Source organism: Hyperolius riggenbachi, chromosome 2 (assembly GCF_040937935.1).
Source record: "Hyperolius riggenbachi isolate aHypRig1 chromosome 2, aHypRig1.pri, whole genome shotgun sequence".
Lineage (NCBI taxonomy): Eukaryota > Metazoa > Chordata > Amphibia > Anura > Hyperoliidae > Hyperolius > Hyperolius riggenbachi.
The window spans coordinates 337622414-337641804 of NC_090647.1; the positions used below are offsets into that span (position 1 = coordinate 337622414).

Consider the following 19391-nt stretch of genomic DNA (forward strand, 5'->3'; position numbering starts at 1 on the left):
GGCCTGTGAGTTTAGGTGGACGGCCTTGTCTTGGTAGGTTTACAGTTGTGCCATACTCCTTTCATTTCTGAATGATCGCTTGAACAGTGCTCCGTGGGATGTTCAAGGCTTTGGAAATCTTTTTGTAGCCTAAGCCTGCTTTAAATTTCGCAAAAACTTTTTTCCTGACCTGTCTGGTGTGTTCTTTGGACTTCACGGTGTTGTTGCCCCCAATATTCTCTTAGACAACCTGAGGCCGTCACAGAGCAGCTGTATTTGTACTGACATTAGATTACACACAGGTGCACTCTATTTAGCCATTAGCACTCATCAGGCAATGTCTATGGGCAACTGACTGTACTCAGACCAAAGGGGGCTGAATAATTACGCACCCCACTTTGCAGTTATTTATTTGTAAAAAATGTTTGGAATGATGTATGATTTTCGATCCACTTCTCACATGTACACCACTTTGTATTGGTCTTTTATGTGGAATTCCAATAAAATTGATTCATGTTTGTGGCAGTAATGTGACAAACTGTGGAAAATGTCAAGGGGGCCGAATACTTTTGCAAGCCACTGTATAGTTTGCCAACCCACATTACTGCTTACTGCAAAAGTTAGCTAAAAGTAGTGGGGTAATAATGTTAATGTACTGCCTAGGCTTCTTAAACAGAGAATTGAAAATGTAAGCAATCTTCGTTATGCTATGCTGAGGCTGAGATTTCCTTCACAAGAGGGTCATAGTAACTCTTTCTATCACATAGTGAAATTATAAAGGGGCTTGCAGACCCTTTAGTAGCTCACTCAGAAATCTTCAATCTCAGAACACTGGGTCAAACCTTATCTTTGTACCAGAGGAGTGATATGTAATGATACATGATAGGAAGTTCCATATTAAAGTAATTATATTTGTACCACTAGTATTCTTAAAAAGTAGGGTCCTCTGTGGCGTACCTATAATATAGCCGCTAGGAGATTGCGGCGCAGGGGAAAGCTGATAAACGGCTTACCCTGCTCCTGCACGAGTCCCGGTAGCGTTAATCACTATTCCCCCTCTAAGTCAACTTGGATGGCAGGGAAAGATGTAATTCAGCTTCCAGATGTTGCTGGCGGACAAATTACAGTGTTCTTGTAGTGATTTGTGCTCCGTTTTCTGATGGCGCCCAAATCAGTCAATGAGCGCTGCTATAGCCGTAATACCTGTTACTGTCTGCGCCCAAATCTCCTGTGTTGTTTATACCGCCCTCATCTCTGTGGATCTCACCCATACGCTAACCAGCAGTCAGTGAGTAAGGGACTGCTGAGTTCTTGATGGAGCACCATCTACGCAGGGTAATTGGTAGATGGGGGTCCAGAGGGTACCTTTCTCCAGGCAATCTGATAAGACATTGCCGAATTAGTTATTTGCTGCAGACACTCAGTCCTTATGGACCTCACCTATCTGAGAAGAATCCCAAACAATCTGCTGCTTATCACTATTCCTAAAGAATATAATACTGTACATTGCTGCAACAGCAGAATTCTACAGTACTTCAGTAAAGAAGGACTGATGTCACTGACCAGTTTACTGAAGCTGAAAGTAGCCTTGTAGATTTCCTGATCCTTTGCAGGTTTTGTTCACAGGAAATGTATAGTTTTATTATTTAAGCCGTGTTATTTACTTAGATATTACTAATGAGGAGCAACATACAAAAGTGAAGTGCAATAAAAAGCATTCCTGCACCTCCTGCAGACATGCATGGGAACATCACCTCCCATAAGTTCAACTCCCATAATCATAATCTGGAGCATTTCTAAGTTTTTTCAGACTTTAAGGACTCCATGATGTGCCAGTTTGGTAATTTCCCATTTTGTCCAATGGCCTGCATCTGTTAAGGCCAGCTGCAGGAGAAAGACATATAACAAAAACTGTGGACAGTGACAGTTGGATTTGTAATTTTTTTCTCTTCTTTTTACAAATATATGCATTTTTAACAGTCTTTTTATCAGTCTTAAGGCATTTTTCAGTTTCTACATTCAACAAGCTCACCTAGTGGATCAGCTAGCTTTCCAGGAAAAAAAAAAATAAGGAAGGGGATTGCAAAATTAACCATAGAGTTTTTTGGTTCAGAGGTTGCCAAAAAAAAAAACATTACACCTCGTGTCATGAAAGTGTTTCCACTGTCAATATCGTCCAAGATGACCATCGTTGTAATGCGCATATACTTTACTTCTACATGTGGCCACAGTCAACAAAACATAGTATATTAGGACCTTGTGAACTAATGTAATGTCTTTCTATACTATCCTAACCATATCAATAGAACATTCACATGTTTAAAAAGTATCAGCCTTATTAAGGCTAGAAGCAGGCTGCATATGTTGGCAAGCCATATCAACATGTATGTTCCATGTTTAGTCATATTGTGGTGGCCTGCCTCAGATACAAAGTTTTTGTGCATTTGCTCTGCAGTCCACAATCCAGTCCGCATTACTTGATTACTTGTATGGTCGCAGGAAAGCCGACACTTTGGAGCGCAGAAGCTTGATGAAAGATCGTGGTAGCATCTCCTTATGTTTCTCTGTGTACTTGAAGTAATTCTGGGGATGTGCAAGTACTTCAAAAAAAGCCTTGATCAACTTCTTGTCCTGCAGATATATAAATAACCATTTAGAGTGAAAATACATTTTGTTTTTAACATTTTAACTCAATCTGGACGTTTATATGCATCCAATTTGAGTCTCTTTAAATCAATCAGGAAGTACATGTGCATCCTGTTAATCAGCTGTGGGCACACGGGACTTCAACATCAGTAATTGGCTAACAGGAACGTGTTCCCTGAGCCAATTAAAGTACCTAGGAATTAATAAACACTAGCAGGAGTCATTCATTCATAAAATTGAAAGTAAAAGTTCACATAAAAAAAGTATTCAAACATTTTTGGTAACCAGGATAGTGTATAGCGCCATTTTGAGACAAAAAGTAAAAAAAAAAAAACATTAAAAATACATTTACAATAGTTATTCACCCCTTGTAAACCATCCTTCCCTGTAGTTACCAAAATAAAACCCTTATAAACAAAAAAAAACAAAGTGACAGCATTTAAAAAAAAAACATAAATAGTTACGTTAGGGACTTATTTTGTTTTTTTTTTACTATTTATGTCACAAGGGTATATTACTGTTATTTTTGTAAGGTAAGTAAGGGCTTCTAATTATTGATTGGGTAAAAAAAAAACACAAAACAGAAAAAATACACCTTTATTTCCAAGTAATATATTGTACAATACATTGTACGAGGAACATCATTTAAAATTGTAATAAAAGGGACAAATGGGCAAATAAAATGGGTGGGTTTTATTTACAAGACAAGACAAGACAAATAACATTTATATTGCGCTTTTCTCCTTGTGGACTCAAAGCGCCATTTACAGTAGTATTGTTTATTTTAACCTCTTTAGCAGCAATCCCGAGTCAAGCTCGGGACAGAAATCTGCAGCTCAGGGCCTATTCACACTAGAATCGTTTTTATAAGCGTTTTGTGATTGATTAGCATTTTTTAAAATCACTCCCGTTCACTTTCATTAAACCCATGGTAAAAATCGTGGAAAAATTGCAGCGATTTTCGTGTACGTGATCACAAAATCGTGAATTGGAGCGATTTTAAAAAACGCTAATCAATCAAAAAAACGCTCAGAAAAGCACCTCTAGTGTGAATAAGCCCTCAAGAGCGGTAATCCCATGCCTGAGTGAGTTATATGCAGGAGCTGCTGCAGATCTCTCTGTGGTATGTTTTTTTTCCCTTGTTTTTAAGGTCTAAAAGATTGTGAAAAAAATTGCACAGATTTAGACCATAAATCTAGAAATAAATCATAACGCCGGGGATGTTACATTTATAGGGGATGCAATTGGATAAATAGTGTATTTTTCATTTCTTTCCCTTCCTTTGTTTTCCTGTTTAAAATGCACAGAAAATAATGTAATGACTGAAAACAAGTATCACCCGCAAAAAGCTCATAGTTTATGGCAAAAAAAACCCAAGATATAGATCATTAAGGTGTGATAAGTAGTGATTAAGTTATTTGCGAATGAATGGAAAGAGCACTGAAATATAAATATTGCTTGCGTTCCCTAAAGCAGGTGTCCCCAACCTGTGGGCCGCGGCCCACTAGTGGTCCGCAGGACATTTCATGGTGGGCCGCGGCTTCAGACTCACTTTCACGCAGATTAACATTTCACTTCTAATTCTAAGGGCAGCCGCGGCAGGAGGGCGGGCGCATCATACGTCTCCAGTCTCCAGGCCCGCCCCCCTCACTCTGTGCGACCGAAGCAGTGGGCGTGGGCGTACGCGTAATGCGTTTCAAGTCCCGCCCCCTCACTATGTGTGGCCAATCACCCCCTGGCGGCGGCGACGCTATTATCGGAGGCGCCAGTCCCGCCTCCTGCATCAGTGGGGATTCCTCTCTGAGGCCTGTCATGCCTCCATGTGGCCAATCACCCCCTTCTGAAGCGGCGGCCAATAGCAGCATATCGGAGGTGCCAGTCCCGCCTCCTCCATCAGTGCCCCAATCATCATTCCCCCTTCAGCCTACAGTCCCGCACCCAGGCCAATCAATGAATGGCTGCATGTATTTCATCACTGCGACACAGTCGCAGTGTATACGAGTGCAGCGTCTGGGCGCCATTAGAGAGAGGAGGTCAGACAGAGCCTGCCGCTGTGAGCCTGCCGCTGAGAGCCCACTCAGAGCCTGCACGAGCCTGACATCAAGTAAGCCTTACTTACTTAGTAAGGATCACACACATATACATATATGTGTGTATATATATATTTCTCTGCTGGGCACTATACTAGTTATAGCTGGGCACCATACTAGCCATGCTGGGCACTATACTAGCTATAGCTGGGCACTATACTAGCCATGCTGGGCACTATACTAGCTATAGCTGGGCACTATACTAGCTATAGCTGGGCACTATACTAGCTATAGCTGGGCACTATACTAGCTATAGCTGGGCACTATACTAGCTATAGCTGGGCACTATACTAGCTATAGCTGGGCACTATACTAGCCATGCTGGGCACTATACTAGCTATAGCTGGGCACTATACTAGCCATGCTGGGCACTATACTAGCCATGCTGGGCACTATACTAGCCATGCTGGGCACTATACTAGCTATAGCTGGGCACTATACTAGCCATGCTGGGCACTATACTAGCTATAGCTGGGCACTATATTAGCTATACTGGGCACTATACTAGCTATAGCTGGGCACTATACTAGCTATAGCTGGGCACTATACTAGCTATAGCTGGGCACTATACTAGCTATAGCTGGGCACTATACTAGCTATAGCTGGGCACTATACTAGCCATGCTGGGGCACTATACTAGCCATGCTGGGGCACTATACTAGCCATGCTGGGCACTACCGACCCATACTGGGACTATACTAGCTATACTGGTCACAATACTAGCTATACTGGGGCACTATACTAGCTACACTGGGGTAACTATACTAGCCATACTGGGGCAACTAAACTCCCTATAGTGAGGCAACTATGCTAGCTATGCTGCCGCACCCCAGCCCCTCCCCCGTAACCTGCTGCGCACGACACTGTCCACTAGGTCGCGTGCGCAATAACCCGCGCCCCCCCCCTTCCGGGCCTCGGAGAAAAATTTGGTCAGTAAGTGGTCCCTGGGCCGGAAAAGGTTGGGGACCCCTGCCCTAAAGGACCACTATCGCGAAAAAAGTAGGCAGTTAAAATCTAACAGAACCAACAGTTTTTTGGGCCAGTCCATCTCCTCATGGGAGATTGTTTTCAATAGCATTTCCTGAACAGCAGTTTAACTGCCAAAATAGTAAGATAAAAGCCAGCCTCCCTAATCACTTGCACACTATTTTGTCAGTTAGACTTTGCAACTGCTGTTCAGGAAATGCTGTTGAAAACAAAGAAAACCCTGAGAATCCCCACGAGGAAATGGACTGGCCCAAAACCTGTCGATTCTGTCAAGATTATAACCGCCTACTTTTTTCGCGATAGTGGTCCTTTAAAGGACAACTGCAGTGAAAAGTATATGGAAGATGCCTGTAATGAACAGTGGTATCTCTGCTGACCAGAGTGAGCTCAATCAGGAAGTCAGTGATACAAACTAGGTAGTATTTCAACTAGCACAATAGTCAGTATTTTAATCAGAATGTGATCACTCGTGTTTTAGTGCACAGTAACTCAGCAGTACTCCTATGTTATAGCCCTTGGCTGTAGAGACTATCACTAGTGTAAGAGAGGTTGTACAGGCAGGATCGGTAACTGGTCGGTCAGGTCGCGGTACAAAATCGTGAGACAAATATGGTGTGAGAAACAGGCCGAGGTCGGCAACAAACAGACAGGCAGAGTACAGAATCGAGAGGCAGAAGGATGGTCAGAAGTTCAGGCAAGGTTCATACACAATAAGGCATACAATGTATAATAATAATAATATTACTATTACGGAATATCAATAATAATATCTCTAGCTATGTGTGAATCCCTGGGGTCCTGCCGGATCAAACACACTGGGAATTAACTAAGGTCTGAGAGCTTAACCGCAAAGTTTCAGCAACAGCAGACAACGATCCACTGACAGCCCGGGTCTTAAATGCAAAAGGTAATACTCGTGGCTCTGCCCACTAGCCTCAGCCAATCAGAGACGAGAGTCAGACCAGAGTTGTCAGCTGACCGGCTGGTCAGCTGACTCGCCTCCTCAATGCATAAAGGTCCTGTCTCCGGGTACGCGCGTGCGCTCTTCTGTCTTGATGTACCCTGGAGAGACCTGACCTGCTGGGAAGAGATGACGTGGGAGTCAGACGCGGGAACTTTGACATTACTGACATTACCCCCCCTCGAGGCATGGCCTCTGGACACGCCCCTGAAGCGCTTTCTGGATGTAATAAGTGAAACTGCTGTTTTAATTATTCAGCATGAAGATGACGAGCCAGAACCCATAACCTCTCCTCAGGACCATACCCCCTCCAGTGGACCAGATACTGTAGAGAATTCTGCACCCTACGAGAATCCAAAATTTCTTCTACCTCATATTCTGGTTCTCCATCCACAATTACTGGGGGGGGGGGGGGGGGGAGAGGACTCTGTATATACAGCTGGCTTAAGTAAAGAGACGTGAAAAGACTTTACCCCCTTCATGATAGCTGGAAGGGCAACCCTGTATGCTACCTCATTAATCTTTTCTGTAATGGGGTAAGGACCAATATACTTTGGCCCCAATTTGGCAGAGGGCTGTCTCAGGGCTATGTGACGCCTGGATACCCACACCATATCTCCCGGGGCAAAGTCCCATTCTGGTGAACGCTTCCTATCGGCTTGCCTCTTTCGTAGATTAAATGCTTTTTCTAAATTGACTTTTACCAACGACCAAATTCTCTTCCACGATTTCTGCCAGTCATCCAATGCCGGTAAAAGAGAATTAGATGTTGGCAAAGGGCAGAATCTTGGTGACTTCCCTGTAACCACCTGAAATGGTGAATAACCCGAGGAAGCGTTTCGGAGATTGTTGTGGGCAAACTCCGCAAAGGGAAGGAACTTTACCCACTCATGTTGCGAATCAGCCACATAGCAGCGAAGAAATTGTTCTAGTGACTGATTCATCCTCTCAGTCTGGCCATTGGTTTGGGGGTGAAACCCTGAGGAGAAGGACAGGGTCAGGCATAGATGCTGACAGAAGGCCCGCCAAAACCTAGATACAAATTGTACCCCTCTTTCCGAGACTATATTGACTGGTATTCCATGCAAACGGAAGACGTGGGTAACAAAAAGATCTGCCAATTCTTGGGCTGAAGGAAGTTTTCTCAGGGCCTGTTCAGACTATGCGCATTCCTAGCCGTTTTCAGGGAACGCGTACGGGTACCAAAAACGCATAGAAACGGCTCCTAATGCTTTTGAATGGGCTAGTTCACATGTATGCGCATGAGACGCATACGTTTCTTATCCGCATTGCTGCATGCAGTTCTGTGCGTCACGCATAGAAACGGACGCAATGAAAGTCTATGGACGCGTATCAAAAACGCGTACAATTGCGTTTTTAGCGTACGTTTCCCTCTGCGGTTCCCATAATTTTTTTTTCCCCTGGGTCACGTGTGTGTGCAAAACGCATTAGAATGCAAGAAAAACGCATGCGTTTTTCAACTTGCGTTTCTTTGATTTTATACGCGTTCTTCATACGCTGACAGTCTGAACAGGCCCTCAAAGAGACAAAATGGACCATCTTGCTAAAACGGTCTACAATCACCCAAATCACCGTATTCCCCTCAGAATTGGGGAGCTCTCCCACAAAATCCATGGATATGTGGGTCCATGGTTCTGTGGGAGTAGGCAATGACTGTAGCATACCCGCAGGAGCCTGCTGGATGGCTTGCTGCAAGCACAGATGGTACAGGAGGTAACAAACTCTTTGTAGTCATTTTCCATGAGGGCCACCACACACTGCGGGACAAGAGCTCCTCAGTCCTGCCTATCCCTGGATGCCCAGCGTTTTTATGACTGTGAAACAACTGCAATACTTGCAGACGCAGATGTAGAGGAACAAACAGTATCCCATCTGGCTTTCCATCTGGAGCCTCAGACTGATATGGCTGCAGAGTGACTGCCAGATCCTCCAAGGGTTCTGTGGCCGCAACCACTATATGCTCCAGCAAGATATTTACAGGGAGTGAGGGCTGTACTGTTTCAGGTTCGAAACAGCGGGACAATGCATCGGCCTTAACGTTCTTATTACACGGCTTGTACGTGATTATAAATCGGAACCGTGAAAAGAAGAGTGCCCACCGAGCTTGTCTCGGGTTGAGCCTCTTAGCACCCTCAATATATTCCAGATTCTTGTGATCTGTATATACTGTGATAACATGCTCCGCCCCCTCCAGCCAGTGTCGCCACTCCTCGAATGCCATCTTTATGGCCAAGAGCTCCCTGTTGCCAATGTCATAATTTATTTCCGCTGGGGAGAATTTGCGGGAAAAGAATGCACAGGGGTGTAAACGTCCTTGAGTTCCAGAATATTGAGACAGTACAGCCCTCCACAATAAACGGGCGTGTAACATCCACATGATGCAGAATGGGAGCAGCACAGAAAAGTGACTTAAGCTGTTTAAAGGCCTCACAGGCCTCCTCAGACCAGTTATAAGTATCGGCCCCTTTCTTTGTCAAATTGGTGAGGGGTGCCACCACTGAAGAAAATCCCTTAATAAACTTTCTAGAATAATTAGTATAACCTAAAAAGCGTTGGAGAGCCTTCAAACCGGCAGGTTGTGGCCACTCCAACACTGCTGAAACTTTCTTGGGGTCCATTGACAAACCATGCGTGGAGATGATGTACCCCAAGAAGGCGATCTCAGACACCTCAAACAGACATTTTTCTAGTTTTGCATACAGATGATTTTCTCGGAGTTTAAATAGAACAAATTACACATGTTCCCTGTGTTTCCTGAGGTTGTGGGAAAATATCAAGATGTCATCTAAGTAGATAACCACGAAGCGTCCCAGAACGTCCCTAAAAATTTCATTGACGAATTCTTGAAATACCGCGGGGGCATTACACAACCAGAAGGGCATCACTAAGTACTCGTAATGCCCATCGGGTGTGTTGAAGGCGGTCTTCCATTCATCCCCCTGTCTGATACGGATCAAGTTATATGCCCTTCTCAGGTCCAGTTTGGAGAACACTTGCGCTCCAGAAACTTGGGAAAATAAATCATCTATCAAAGGTAAAGGATAGCGGTTGGGAATCGTTATCTTGTTCAGAGTTCTATAATCGATGCACGGGCGAAGCCCACCATCTTTTTTTTTAACAAAGAAAAAACCCACCCCTGCTAGTGACTTTGAGGGATGGATGAAACCCTTTTCAAGGTTCTCCTTGATGTATTCTTTCATGGCAAGTTGTTCTGGACCTGAGAGGTTGTACAAGTGTCCCCTGGGAGGCATGGTACCCAGTCTCAGATCAATAGGGCAATCAAACTCCCTATGCGGGGGAAGCTTATCAGCAGCTTGCGGGCAAAAAACTTCTGAAAACTCTAGATATTGAGAATGAACACCTTACATTTCAACCTCAGTGGAACACAGAGTAATCTTCTCCAGGCAAGAAGATTGACAGGCTGGGGACCAGGCCAGCAACTGCCCCGTGTTCCAGTCAATCTTAGGTGAGTGTTGACGTAACCAAGGGAGCCCTAGGACAATCATCGCAGACGATATCTTTAATACATAAAATTGCAGCTCCTCCCTATGCAAGACTCCTACATGACAAGTGAGAAGAGGAGTCTGAGAGAGAGGTTGCTTGTTCTGTAGTGGGGAATCATCAATGGCGGTTACGTATATCTGCCTGTCTAAGGGGAGAATAGGAATTTCCCACTTAGAGACCAGACTCAAGTCAATAAAGTTAGCTGCAAAGCCTGAGTCAACAAAGGCCTGTGTACAAAAAACTTGGTCCTTCCACGTCACAGAACAAGGTAATAACAACTTAGAAAACTTCGGAGGTAAAACAGGTTCGCCTAGGGTAGTACCTCCAACTACACCTAGGCGGAGAAGTTTTCCGCCTTCCTGCTGCAATTTTGTAAGAGATGCCCTTTCTCTCCGCAGTATAAACAGAGGCCCTCCTTTCGCCTTCTGGTCTTTTCGGTTTCCGACAACTTTGAATTACTAATCTGCATTGGTTCATCCAAAGTAGTCGTGACCGGAGGGGTGGAGACAACAGTTCTGGAAATACCACGTGACCTGCCTTGTTTATAGTACCGTACCCTGCAATCAATTTTTATGGCTAAAGCAATCGCTTCGTCTAAAATTTTGGGCTCAGGGTGGCTGATCATGATGTCTGACACTGAATCTGACAACCCTGACAAAAACAGTCTAGCAAGGCGTAATGTTCCCATCTGGAAGAGATCGCCCACTTCCTACACTGTGAGGCGTAATCTTCCACAGTACCATGCCCTTGGCGAAGTCTCTTTAAATTTCTTTCTGCCGTGGCTGCAATGTCAGGGTCATCGTATATGACCGCCATGGCATCAAAGAAAGCCTGAACAGATCCCAAAGCCTCATGACCCTCAGGTAAGTTATAGGCCCAAGTTTGCGAATCCCCAGACAGCAAGGTTTTAATCAAGGTTACCCACTGTAGTTCAGAGCCTGACGCAATGGGTCTCATATCAAAGTACGATTTACACCGGTTTCTAAAATTTATGAAATCTGACTTGTGCCCTGAAAATTTTTCAGGTAGAGCCATCTTAGGGTCACGGACAAGAGAGGGAGGCGATGATGAGACAGATCTCTGTGAGCGGTTTACAGCCTCAGTCAAAACATTCAACTGAGCCTGTTGTGATGTCACAGTGGCATTTAACTGCTCAACGGCCGCAGTTAAGGCCTGAATCTGAGCCTCCATAGACATATATGGTTTGCTGTTATGTAATGAACAGTGGTATCTCTGCTGTGTGAGCTCAATCAGGAAGTCAATGATACAAACTAGGTAGTATTTCAACTAGCACAATAGTCACTATTTTAATCAGAATGTGATCACTCGTGTTTTAGTGCACAGTAACTCAGCAGTACTCCTAGGTGATAGCCCTTGGCTGTAGGGACTAGTGTAAGAGAGGTCGTACAGGCAGGGTCGGTAACTGGTCAGTCAGGTCACGGTACAAAATCGTGAAACAAAGACGGTGTGTGAGAAACAGGCCGAGTTCGGCAACAATCAGATGGGCAGAAGTACAGAATCAGAAGGCTAAGACAGAGTCGAGGTCGGGCTGAGGTCGGCAACAAACAGACAGGCAGAGTACAGAATCGAGAGGCAGAAGGATGGTCAGAAGTTCAGGCAAGGTTCATACACAATAAGGCAAACAATGTGATAGCCCTTGGCTGTAGGGACTAGTGTAAGAGAGGTCGTACAGGCAGGGTCGGTAACTGGTCAGTCAGGTCACGGTACAAAATCGTGAGACAAATACGGTGTGTGAGAAACAGGCCGAGTTCGGCAACAATCAGATGGGCGGAAGTACAGAATCAGAAGGCTAAGACAGAGTCGAGGTCGGCAACAAACAGACAGGCAGAGTGCAGAATCGAGAGGCAGAAGGATGGTCAGAAGTTCAGGCAAGGTTCATACACAATAAGGCATACAATGTATAATAATAATAATATTACTATTAGGGAATATTAATAATAATATATCTAGCTATGTGTGAATCCCCGGGGTCCTGCCGGATCAAACACACTGGGAACTAACTAAGGTCTGAGAGCTTAACCGCAAAGTTCCAGCGATAGCAGCCAACGATCCACTGACAGCCCGGGTCTTAAATGCAAAAGGTAATACCCGTGGCTCCGCCCACTCGCCTCAGCCAATCAGAGGCGAGAGTCAGACCAGAGTTGTCAGCTGACCAGCTGGTCAGCTGACTCGCCTCCTCAATGCATAAAGGTCCTGTCTCCGGGTACGCGCGTGCACTCTTCTGTCTTGATGTACCCTGGAGAGACCTAACCTGCTGGGAAGAGATGACGGGGAGGCAGCGGCGGAATCCGCCGTGACGTCAGATGCGGGAGCGGCGGTCGCGCCGCTCTCTGCTGCAGAGGTAACTTTGACATTACTGACAATGCTATATTTAATTCCTTTTAAACAATACCAGTTGCCTGGTAGCCCTGTTGATCTATTTTGTTAGTCATGTCTGAATCACACTAGAGATAAGCATGCAGCTAATCTTGTCAGGTCTGACAATAACATCTGATCTGCTGCATGCTTGTTCAGGGTCTATGGCTAAAAGTATTAGAGGCAGATGATCAGCAGGGAAGCCAGGCGACTAGTATTTCTTAAAAGGAAGTAAATATGGCCGCCTCCACATACCTTTCACTACGGTTGTCCTTTAAGGTGAACTTGCGGGCTGAGGTGGTTACGATTTTAACAAAAAGGTTCCCCGAATTGTTAGATCATGTCTTATAGTGGTGAAACACACATAAATTGGAACTATACTGAGAAATTGTTGTACATGGTAGTGCATAGCTGACATTGAATTTTGTGCAGTGCGGCTTACCTGCATGACGTATGGAGGTTCTCTTTTCAGCAAAACCTATTTTTGGGGGTTGGCCCAGTTTATACAGTGACTTGTGTCAATGCCTTCATATTTCCAGTGCTTGATGGGAAACCCTGCATCATCATCAGTGACATCAGGGTATTCTTTGTGAACAGTGCAAAACAGAATGTAAAAGCAGTTGTGGAGGTACATGCAGTCATCTGCACAGCTACAGTAGCAGTAATATCTGTGCACATGCATGGAAACTGTCCCAGGGATAGTTATAAAAGACTATTGGAAGTGTGCAAGGATGCCCAGACATGACATGGAAGTGCCAGTACATAATAGCACCAAGGAGGAAAATGTATTCATTATATGTCTAATTATTATAACCTCATAGTACACAGTGAGGGTGATTCACTAAAGCAGTATGACGGTGCATATGGCAATAACTAGTGTATGCTCAGGGCCGGTTCAAGTAACAATTAGGCCCTAGGGCAAAACTAGCCTGGGGGCCCCCCAATAGAAACCTCTGACCAAAAAGCGCCATTAGAGGCCCTTTGTTGCAGCCAAATTTCCCTCCTGGGCCCCTGAGCTGGCTGCTGACCCTCCCTCAATCACCTCCCAACTTAACTGTGCTCCCTAGGACCTCTGCAGTGGCTATGTGAGTGTAGTGTCTCACCTGCAGGGGCGTAGCAATAGGGGTTGCAGAGGTTGAGACCGCATCGGGGCCCTTGGGCCAGAGGGGCCCCGAAGGGCTCTCCCTCAACTGCAGTATTAGCTCTCTATTGGTCCTGTGCTCATAATAATCACTTCTATAGATACTTTTAATAGTAGTAATCATTAACAAGCTGTTTCCCATCCCCTTCTTACACCTCTGACACTGTGGATGTCCTTGACAGGTGTTGGTGCGCCATATCAATTGCTCTGTATAGCGTGCTTGGGGGGCCCCATTGTAAAACTTGCATCGGGGCCCACAGCTCCTTAGCTACGCCACTGCTCACCTGCCTGCCAGCACAGATGAGACGCTACTCTGCCAAACACTCTGCAGAGTCCCTGGAGAGCAACAGTTAAGATGGGGGAGGGTCACCTTGGGGGCCCCTACAGGCTCTGGAGCCCTGGGGCAATTACCCATTTTTTCCTATGGTAGCTCCGGCCCTGTGTATGCTAATGTATGAAGCTGAAACCAGAAACACGTGTGCTGTTCTGATACAGTAACAGTGATTGGAGATGTGTTGTAAAGGATTTCACTGACACATTCTGAACATTTTTTTTTCTGTGAAGAAACTGTGTGTAAGAAGCAAGAAACATCCCCACGCATAACATTCTATCTCTGAGATTTACCACAGGTGGGGGTTGATTCACAACATTACCTATTATGCTGCAATGCATGGATCTACACGTTTGTTTACCTGCGCAATGGTTTCTGTGTAAAAAATCTTACTGCTCAAAACTAGGGGTGGGACGACGAATCCTGCGAACCCAGGAATCCCTCGACTATTAGGAAATATTCAAGATTCGTGGATTCGAATCCCGACGCCATTTTCCACTGTACGAATCCGCTGAATCCCATCGCCGCGCATCCGCCGCTCGCACTCGTAATCCCCTGACCCCCCCCCCCCCCCCGCGCCTCCTCCGCTCGTACCCCCCCGCCCCCCCCCCCCGCGCCCGCATAGTTAGCAATGCATCCACTCACCTATCCATAGCGGAGCGCAGAGCGGCAGACCTCTCGCTGACTTCCTGGTTCCCCCTAGTGACCGGCTCTTACAATGACGTCATCAGTAAGAGCCGGTCCGGCCACTAGAGGGAACAAGGAAGTAACGAAGAGGTCTGCCACTCTGCGCTCCACGGGAAAGGTGAGTAGATTTTTATGAAGGGGTGAGCAGAGGGGGGACGGAGGGGGCCGTGGGAGGGTTGGCGGTGAACGGAGGAGGCACGGGGGGGGGGGGGGGGGGGGGTGTTCTACCTACCTACCTACCGGACACTATCCCTACCTACCTACAGGCCGCTATACCTACCTACCTACAGGCCCCTATACCTACCTACAGGCCCCCTATACGTACCTACCTACCTACCTACCTAAAGGCCCCTATACCGACCTAAAGGCCCCTATACCTACCTACCTACCTATCTACCTAAAGGCCCCTATACCTACCTACCTACCTAAAGGCCCCTATACCTACCTACCTACCTACCTAAAGGCCCCTATACCTACCTACCTACCTACAGGCCACTATACCTTCCTACAGGCCTCAATACCTACCTACCCACCTACCTACAGGCCCCCTATACATACCTACCTACCTAAAGGCACCTATACCTACCTACCTACCTACCGGACACTATACCTACCTACCTACAGGCAACTATACCTACCTACAGGCCACTATACCTACCTACCTACCGGCCACTATCCTCACCTACCTACCTACAGGCCGCTATACCTACCTACCTACCTACCTACAGGCCACTATACCCACCTACCTAAAGGCCCCCTATACCTACCTAAAGGCCCCCTATACCTACCTACCTAAAGGCCCCTATACCTACCTACCTACAGGCCACTATACCTACCTACAGGCCTGAATACCTACCTACCTACCCACCTACCTACAGGCCCCCTATACGTACCTACCTACCTAAAGGCACCTATACCTACCTACATACCTACCTATACTTAGGCCCTATACCCTGCTACCTATACTGAAGGTCCCTTTACCTACCTACCTACCTAAAGGCCCCTATACCTATCTACCTACATACCTACCTATACTCAAGGCCCTATACCCTGCTACCTATACTGAAGGTCCCTTTACCTACCTACCTACCTACCTACCTAAAGGCCCCTATACCTACCTACCTACATACCTACCTATACTTAAGGCCCTATAACCTGCTACCTATACTGAAGGTCCCTTTACCTACCTACCTACCTGCCTAAAGGCCCCTATACCTACCTACATACCTACCTATACTTAAGGCCCTATATCCTGCTACCTATACTGAAGGTCCCTTTACCTACCTACCTACCTACACTGAAGGCACATGTACCTTACTACCTATACTGAAGGCCCCTATACCTAGCTACCTACTGGACACTATACCTACCTACCTACAGGCAACTATACCTACCTACAGGCCACTATACCTACCTACCTACCGGCCACTATCCTTACCTACCTACCTACAGGCCGCTATACCTACCTACCTACCTACAGGCCGCTATACCCACCTACCTAAAGGCCCCCTATACCTACCTAAAGGCCCCCTATATGTACCTACCTACCTACCTAAAGGCCCCTATACCTACCCAAAGGCCCCTATACCTACCTACCTACCTACAGGCCCCTATACCTACCTACCTACAGGCCACTATACCTACCTACAGGCCTCAATACCTACCTACCTACCCACCTACCTACAGGCCCCCTATACGTACCTACCTACCTAAAGGCACCTATACCTGCCTACCTACATACCTAGCTATACTTAAGGCCCTATACCCTGCTACCTATACTGAAGGTCCCTTTACCTACCTACCTACCTACCTACCTAAAGGCCCCTATACCTACCTACCTACATACCTACCTATACTTAAGGCCCTATACCCTGCTACCTATACTGAAGGTCCCTTTACCTACCTACCTACCTACCTACCTACCTAAAGGCCCCTATACCTACCTACCTACATACCTACCTATACTTAAGGCCCTATACCCTGCTACCTATACTGAAGGTCCCTTTACCTACCTACCTACCTGCCTAAAGGCCCCTATACCTACCTACATACCTACCTATACTTAAGGCCCTATACCCTGCTACCTATACTGAAGGTCCCTTTACCTACCTACCTACCTACACTGAAGGCACATGTACCTTACTACCTATACTGAAGGCCCCTATACCTAGCTACCTACCTATACTGAAGGCACATATACCCTGCTACCTATACTGAAGGCACATATACCCTGCTACCTATACTGAAGGCCCCTATACCTAGTTACCTACCAATACTGAAAGCACATGTACTGTACTACCTATACTGAAGGCCCCTATACCTTGCTACCGATACTGAAGGCACATGTACCTTGCTACCGATACTGAAGGCCTCTATACCCTGCTACCTACCTATACTGAAGGCCCATATACCCTGCTACCTATACTCAAGGCCCATATACCCTGCTACCTATACTGAAGGCCCATATACCCTGCTACCTATACTGAAGGCCCATATACCCTGCTACCTATACTGAAGGCCTATATTCCCTGACACCTATACTGAAGGCCCATATACCCTGCTACCTATACTGAAGGCCCATATACCCTGCTACCTATACTGAAGGCCCATATACCTTGCTACCTATACTGCAGGCCCCTATACCTTGCTACCTATACTGAAAGCTACCAATATTGAAGGCACCCATACCTAGCTAGCTATACTGAAGGCACCTTTACCTCGCTACCTATGCCTGGGTACCTATACTGCGGGCAACTATACCACGGATCGCACAATTTTTATGTGCAGGATTCGTTAGATTCGGGAGTCGAAAGGTTCGAGATATTCGAGAACCTTTCTAGATTCGGATCCGGATTCGGATTCGAAGAAATTGTGGATTCGTCCCATCCCTACTCAAAACGTAACATCTGTTAACTATAAAAGGCTAAAAGGCATAATATAATGGGCGAGCAAGCAGGTAGCAAGGGCAATGTTTGTGCATGCCCAAGTGTGGCCTGCTTGCTCTACCATTATCATAAAACTAAGACTAACTTCTATGTTTTCTAAAATTAGAAACTTAAGGTTATTTTCCAATGTTTTGGGTTACTGTCACATAAATGGGTGTAATATCAACTTAAAGAGGAACTTCAGCCTAAACAAACATACTGTCATTAAGTTACATTAGTTATGTTAATTAAAATAGATAGACAATATAATCTCTTACCCACCCTGTTATAAAAGAACAGGCAAAGGTTTTATTTCATGAGGGCAGCCATCTTTTTGGTTGAAAGGAGGTGACAGGGAGCATGAGACACAGTTCCAACTGTCCTGTGTCCTGATCACCCCTCTCAGCTGCTAGGCAACGAGAACAACAACATCAGAAATCCCATCATGCTTTGCACAGCTTTAGGGGGAAAATGCCCAGGCAGTTTTCTTTGATGGGGTGGAGCTGAGCTTCTAAGCAGCTAAAACTTAGCTTTGGGTATGAAAAACTAAGTTCTGATGTTGTGAACCTGTTAAAGAAACACCAAGCCTTTTCAGTGGATTTTTAGTCTGGAGGTTCACTTTAAAGCAAACCTGAGGTAAAATAAAAATAAAAATAAAAAACAGATACTTACCTAAGAAGAGGGAAGCCTCTGTACGGTCCAGAGGCTTTCCATATCCCCCTTAGACCTTACTGCCACTGACTGGGAGTCTATTTTAGTCTGCAGCCGTGCTCCCCTTCTTGCACAAGGGTGGTTGCATAGTGCCTGTGCAGCAGCTTCGGCTTACTGCGCAGGCAAGACCGTACTTGTTCGTACATGGTGGGGAGTACGGCCACAAGAAAAGATGCAACAAGCTCTTGTTGGATATAATCAGCGGGTCCATGTGCTGCAAGTGTGGGATCGAGGAGTACACAGGAAGCCTATGGACTATCTTCAAGAGGCTTCCCTCTACCTAGCTAAGTATCTTCTTTTTTTTTGTGCAAATTTGGACAGAGGCGCCAGGCAGGTTAAAATGATCTAAAAACAACTAAAAAGGAGGAGTACAGGTGGACTTACCTCCTGAAATGATGGACAATCGAGATTGTTCAAATTGCAAATAACAATTTATTTTGGCACTCCGCAATGCGTTTCGCAGGTATAACCCGCTTCATCAGGCAAGGAGTGCAAGCTCAAAAAGGTCCAATAGTGGCAATGCGCCTCTGACAGATGAAGCGGGTTATACCTGCGAAACGCGTTGCGGAGTGCCAAAATAAATTGTTATTTGCAATTTGAACAATCTCGATTGTCCATCATTTCAGGAGGTAAGTCCACCTGTACTCCTCCTTTATAGTTGTTTTTAGATCATTTTAACCTGCCTGGCGTCTCTGTCCAAATTTGCACAGTATATAGTCCACCTTGGGTGGAGGGGACTTTCCCCTTCTTTCTATCTACAGAGAGCGACTTCTTAAACCTGAGTGGGGTCAGGTTCTAATGCTCCCCACCTGCATTTCAAGTGGTTGCCTATGTGGTAACCCGTGTTTGTGAGTATATCCACATCTGTTAATTATTTCGCCAACAATTGTTAGACTTACTGCACTATATTGGGCTCTCGGTTTTTCTTTTTTTTTTTTTCTTTTTGTTTCAAGTGCTTCTTTTTTTTGTTTTCTATTTCACCTTCAGTTCACTTTAGAGGTTCCTACCCACAAGGTGGCAGTATTTTCTCAGG

General features: G+C 45.6%; 1 protein-coding gene across 3 annotated transcripts in view; it reads right to left on the bottom strand.

The window, feature by feature from the left end:
* Positions 1–521: 521 nt before the first annotated feature.
* The window catches only part of SCUBE3 (signal peptide, CUB domain and EGF like domain containing 3), a 158288-nt gene continuing 139418 nt past the window's right edge, over positions 522–19391 (bottom strand). For all 3 annotated transcript variants that reach the window (XM_068269407.1, XM_068269408.1, XM_068269406.1), the window contains one exon: positions 522–2610. In XM_068269407.1, coding sequence (XP_068125508.1) covers positions 2461–2610 — 150 coding nt within the window. In that variant the 3' untranslated portion in view covers positions 522–2460. The remainder of the gene's footprint in view (positions 2611–19391) is intronic.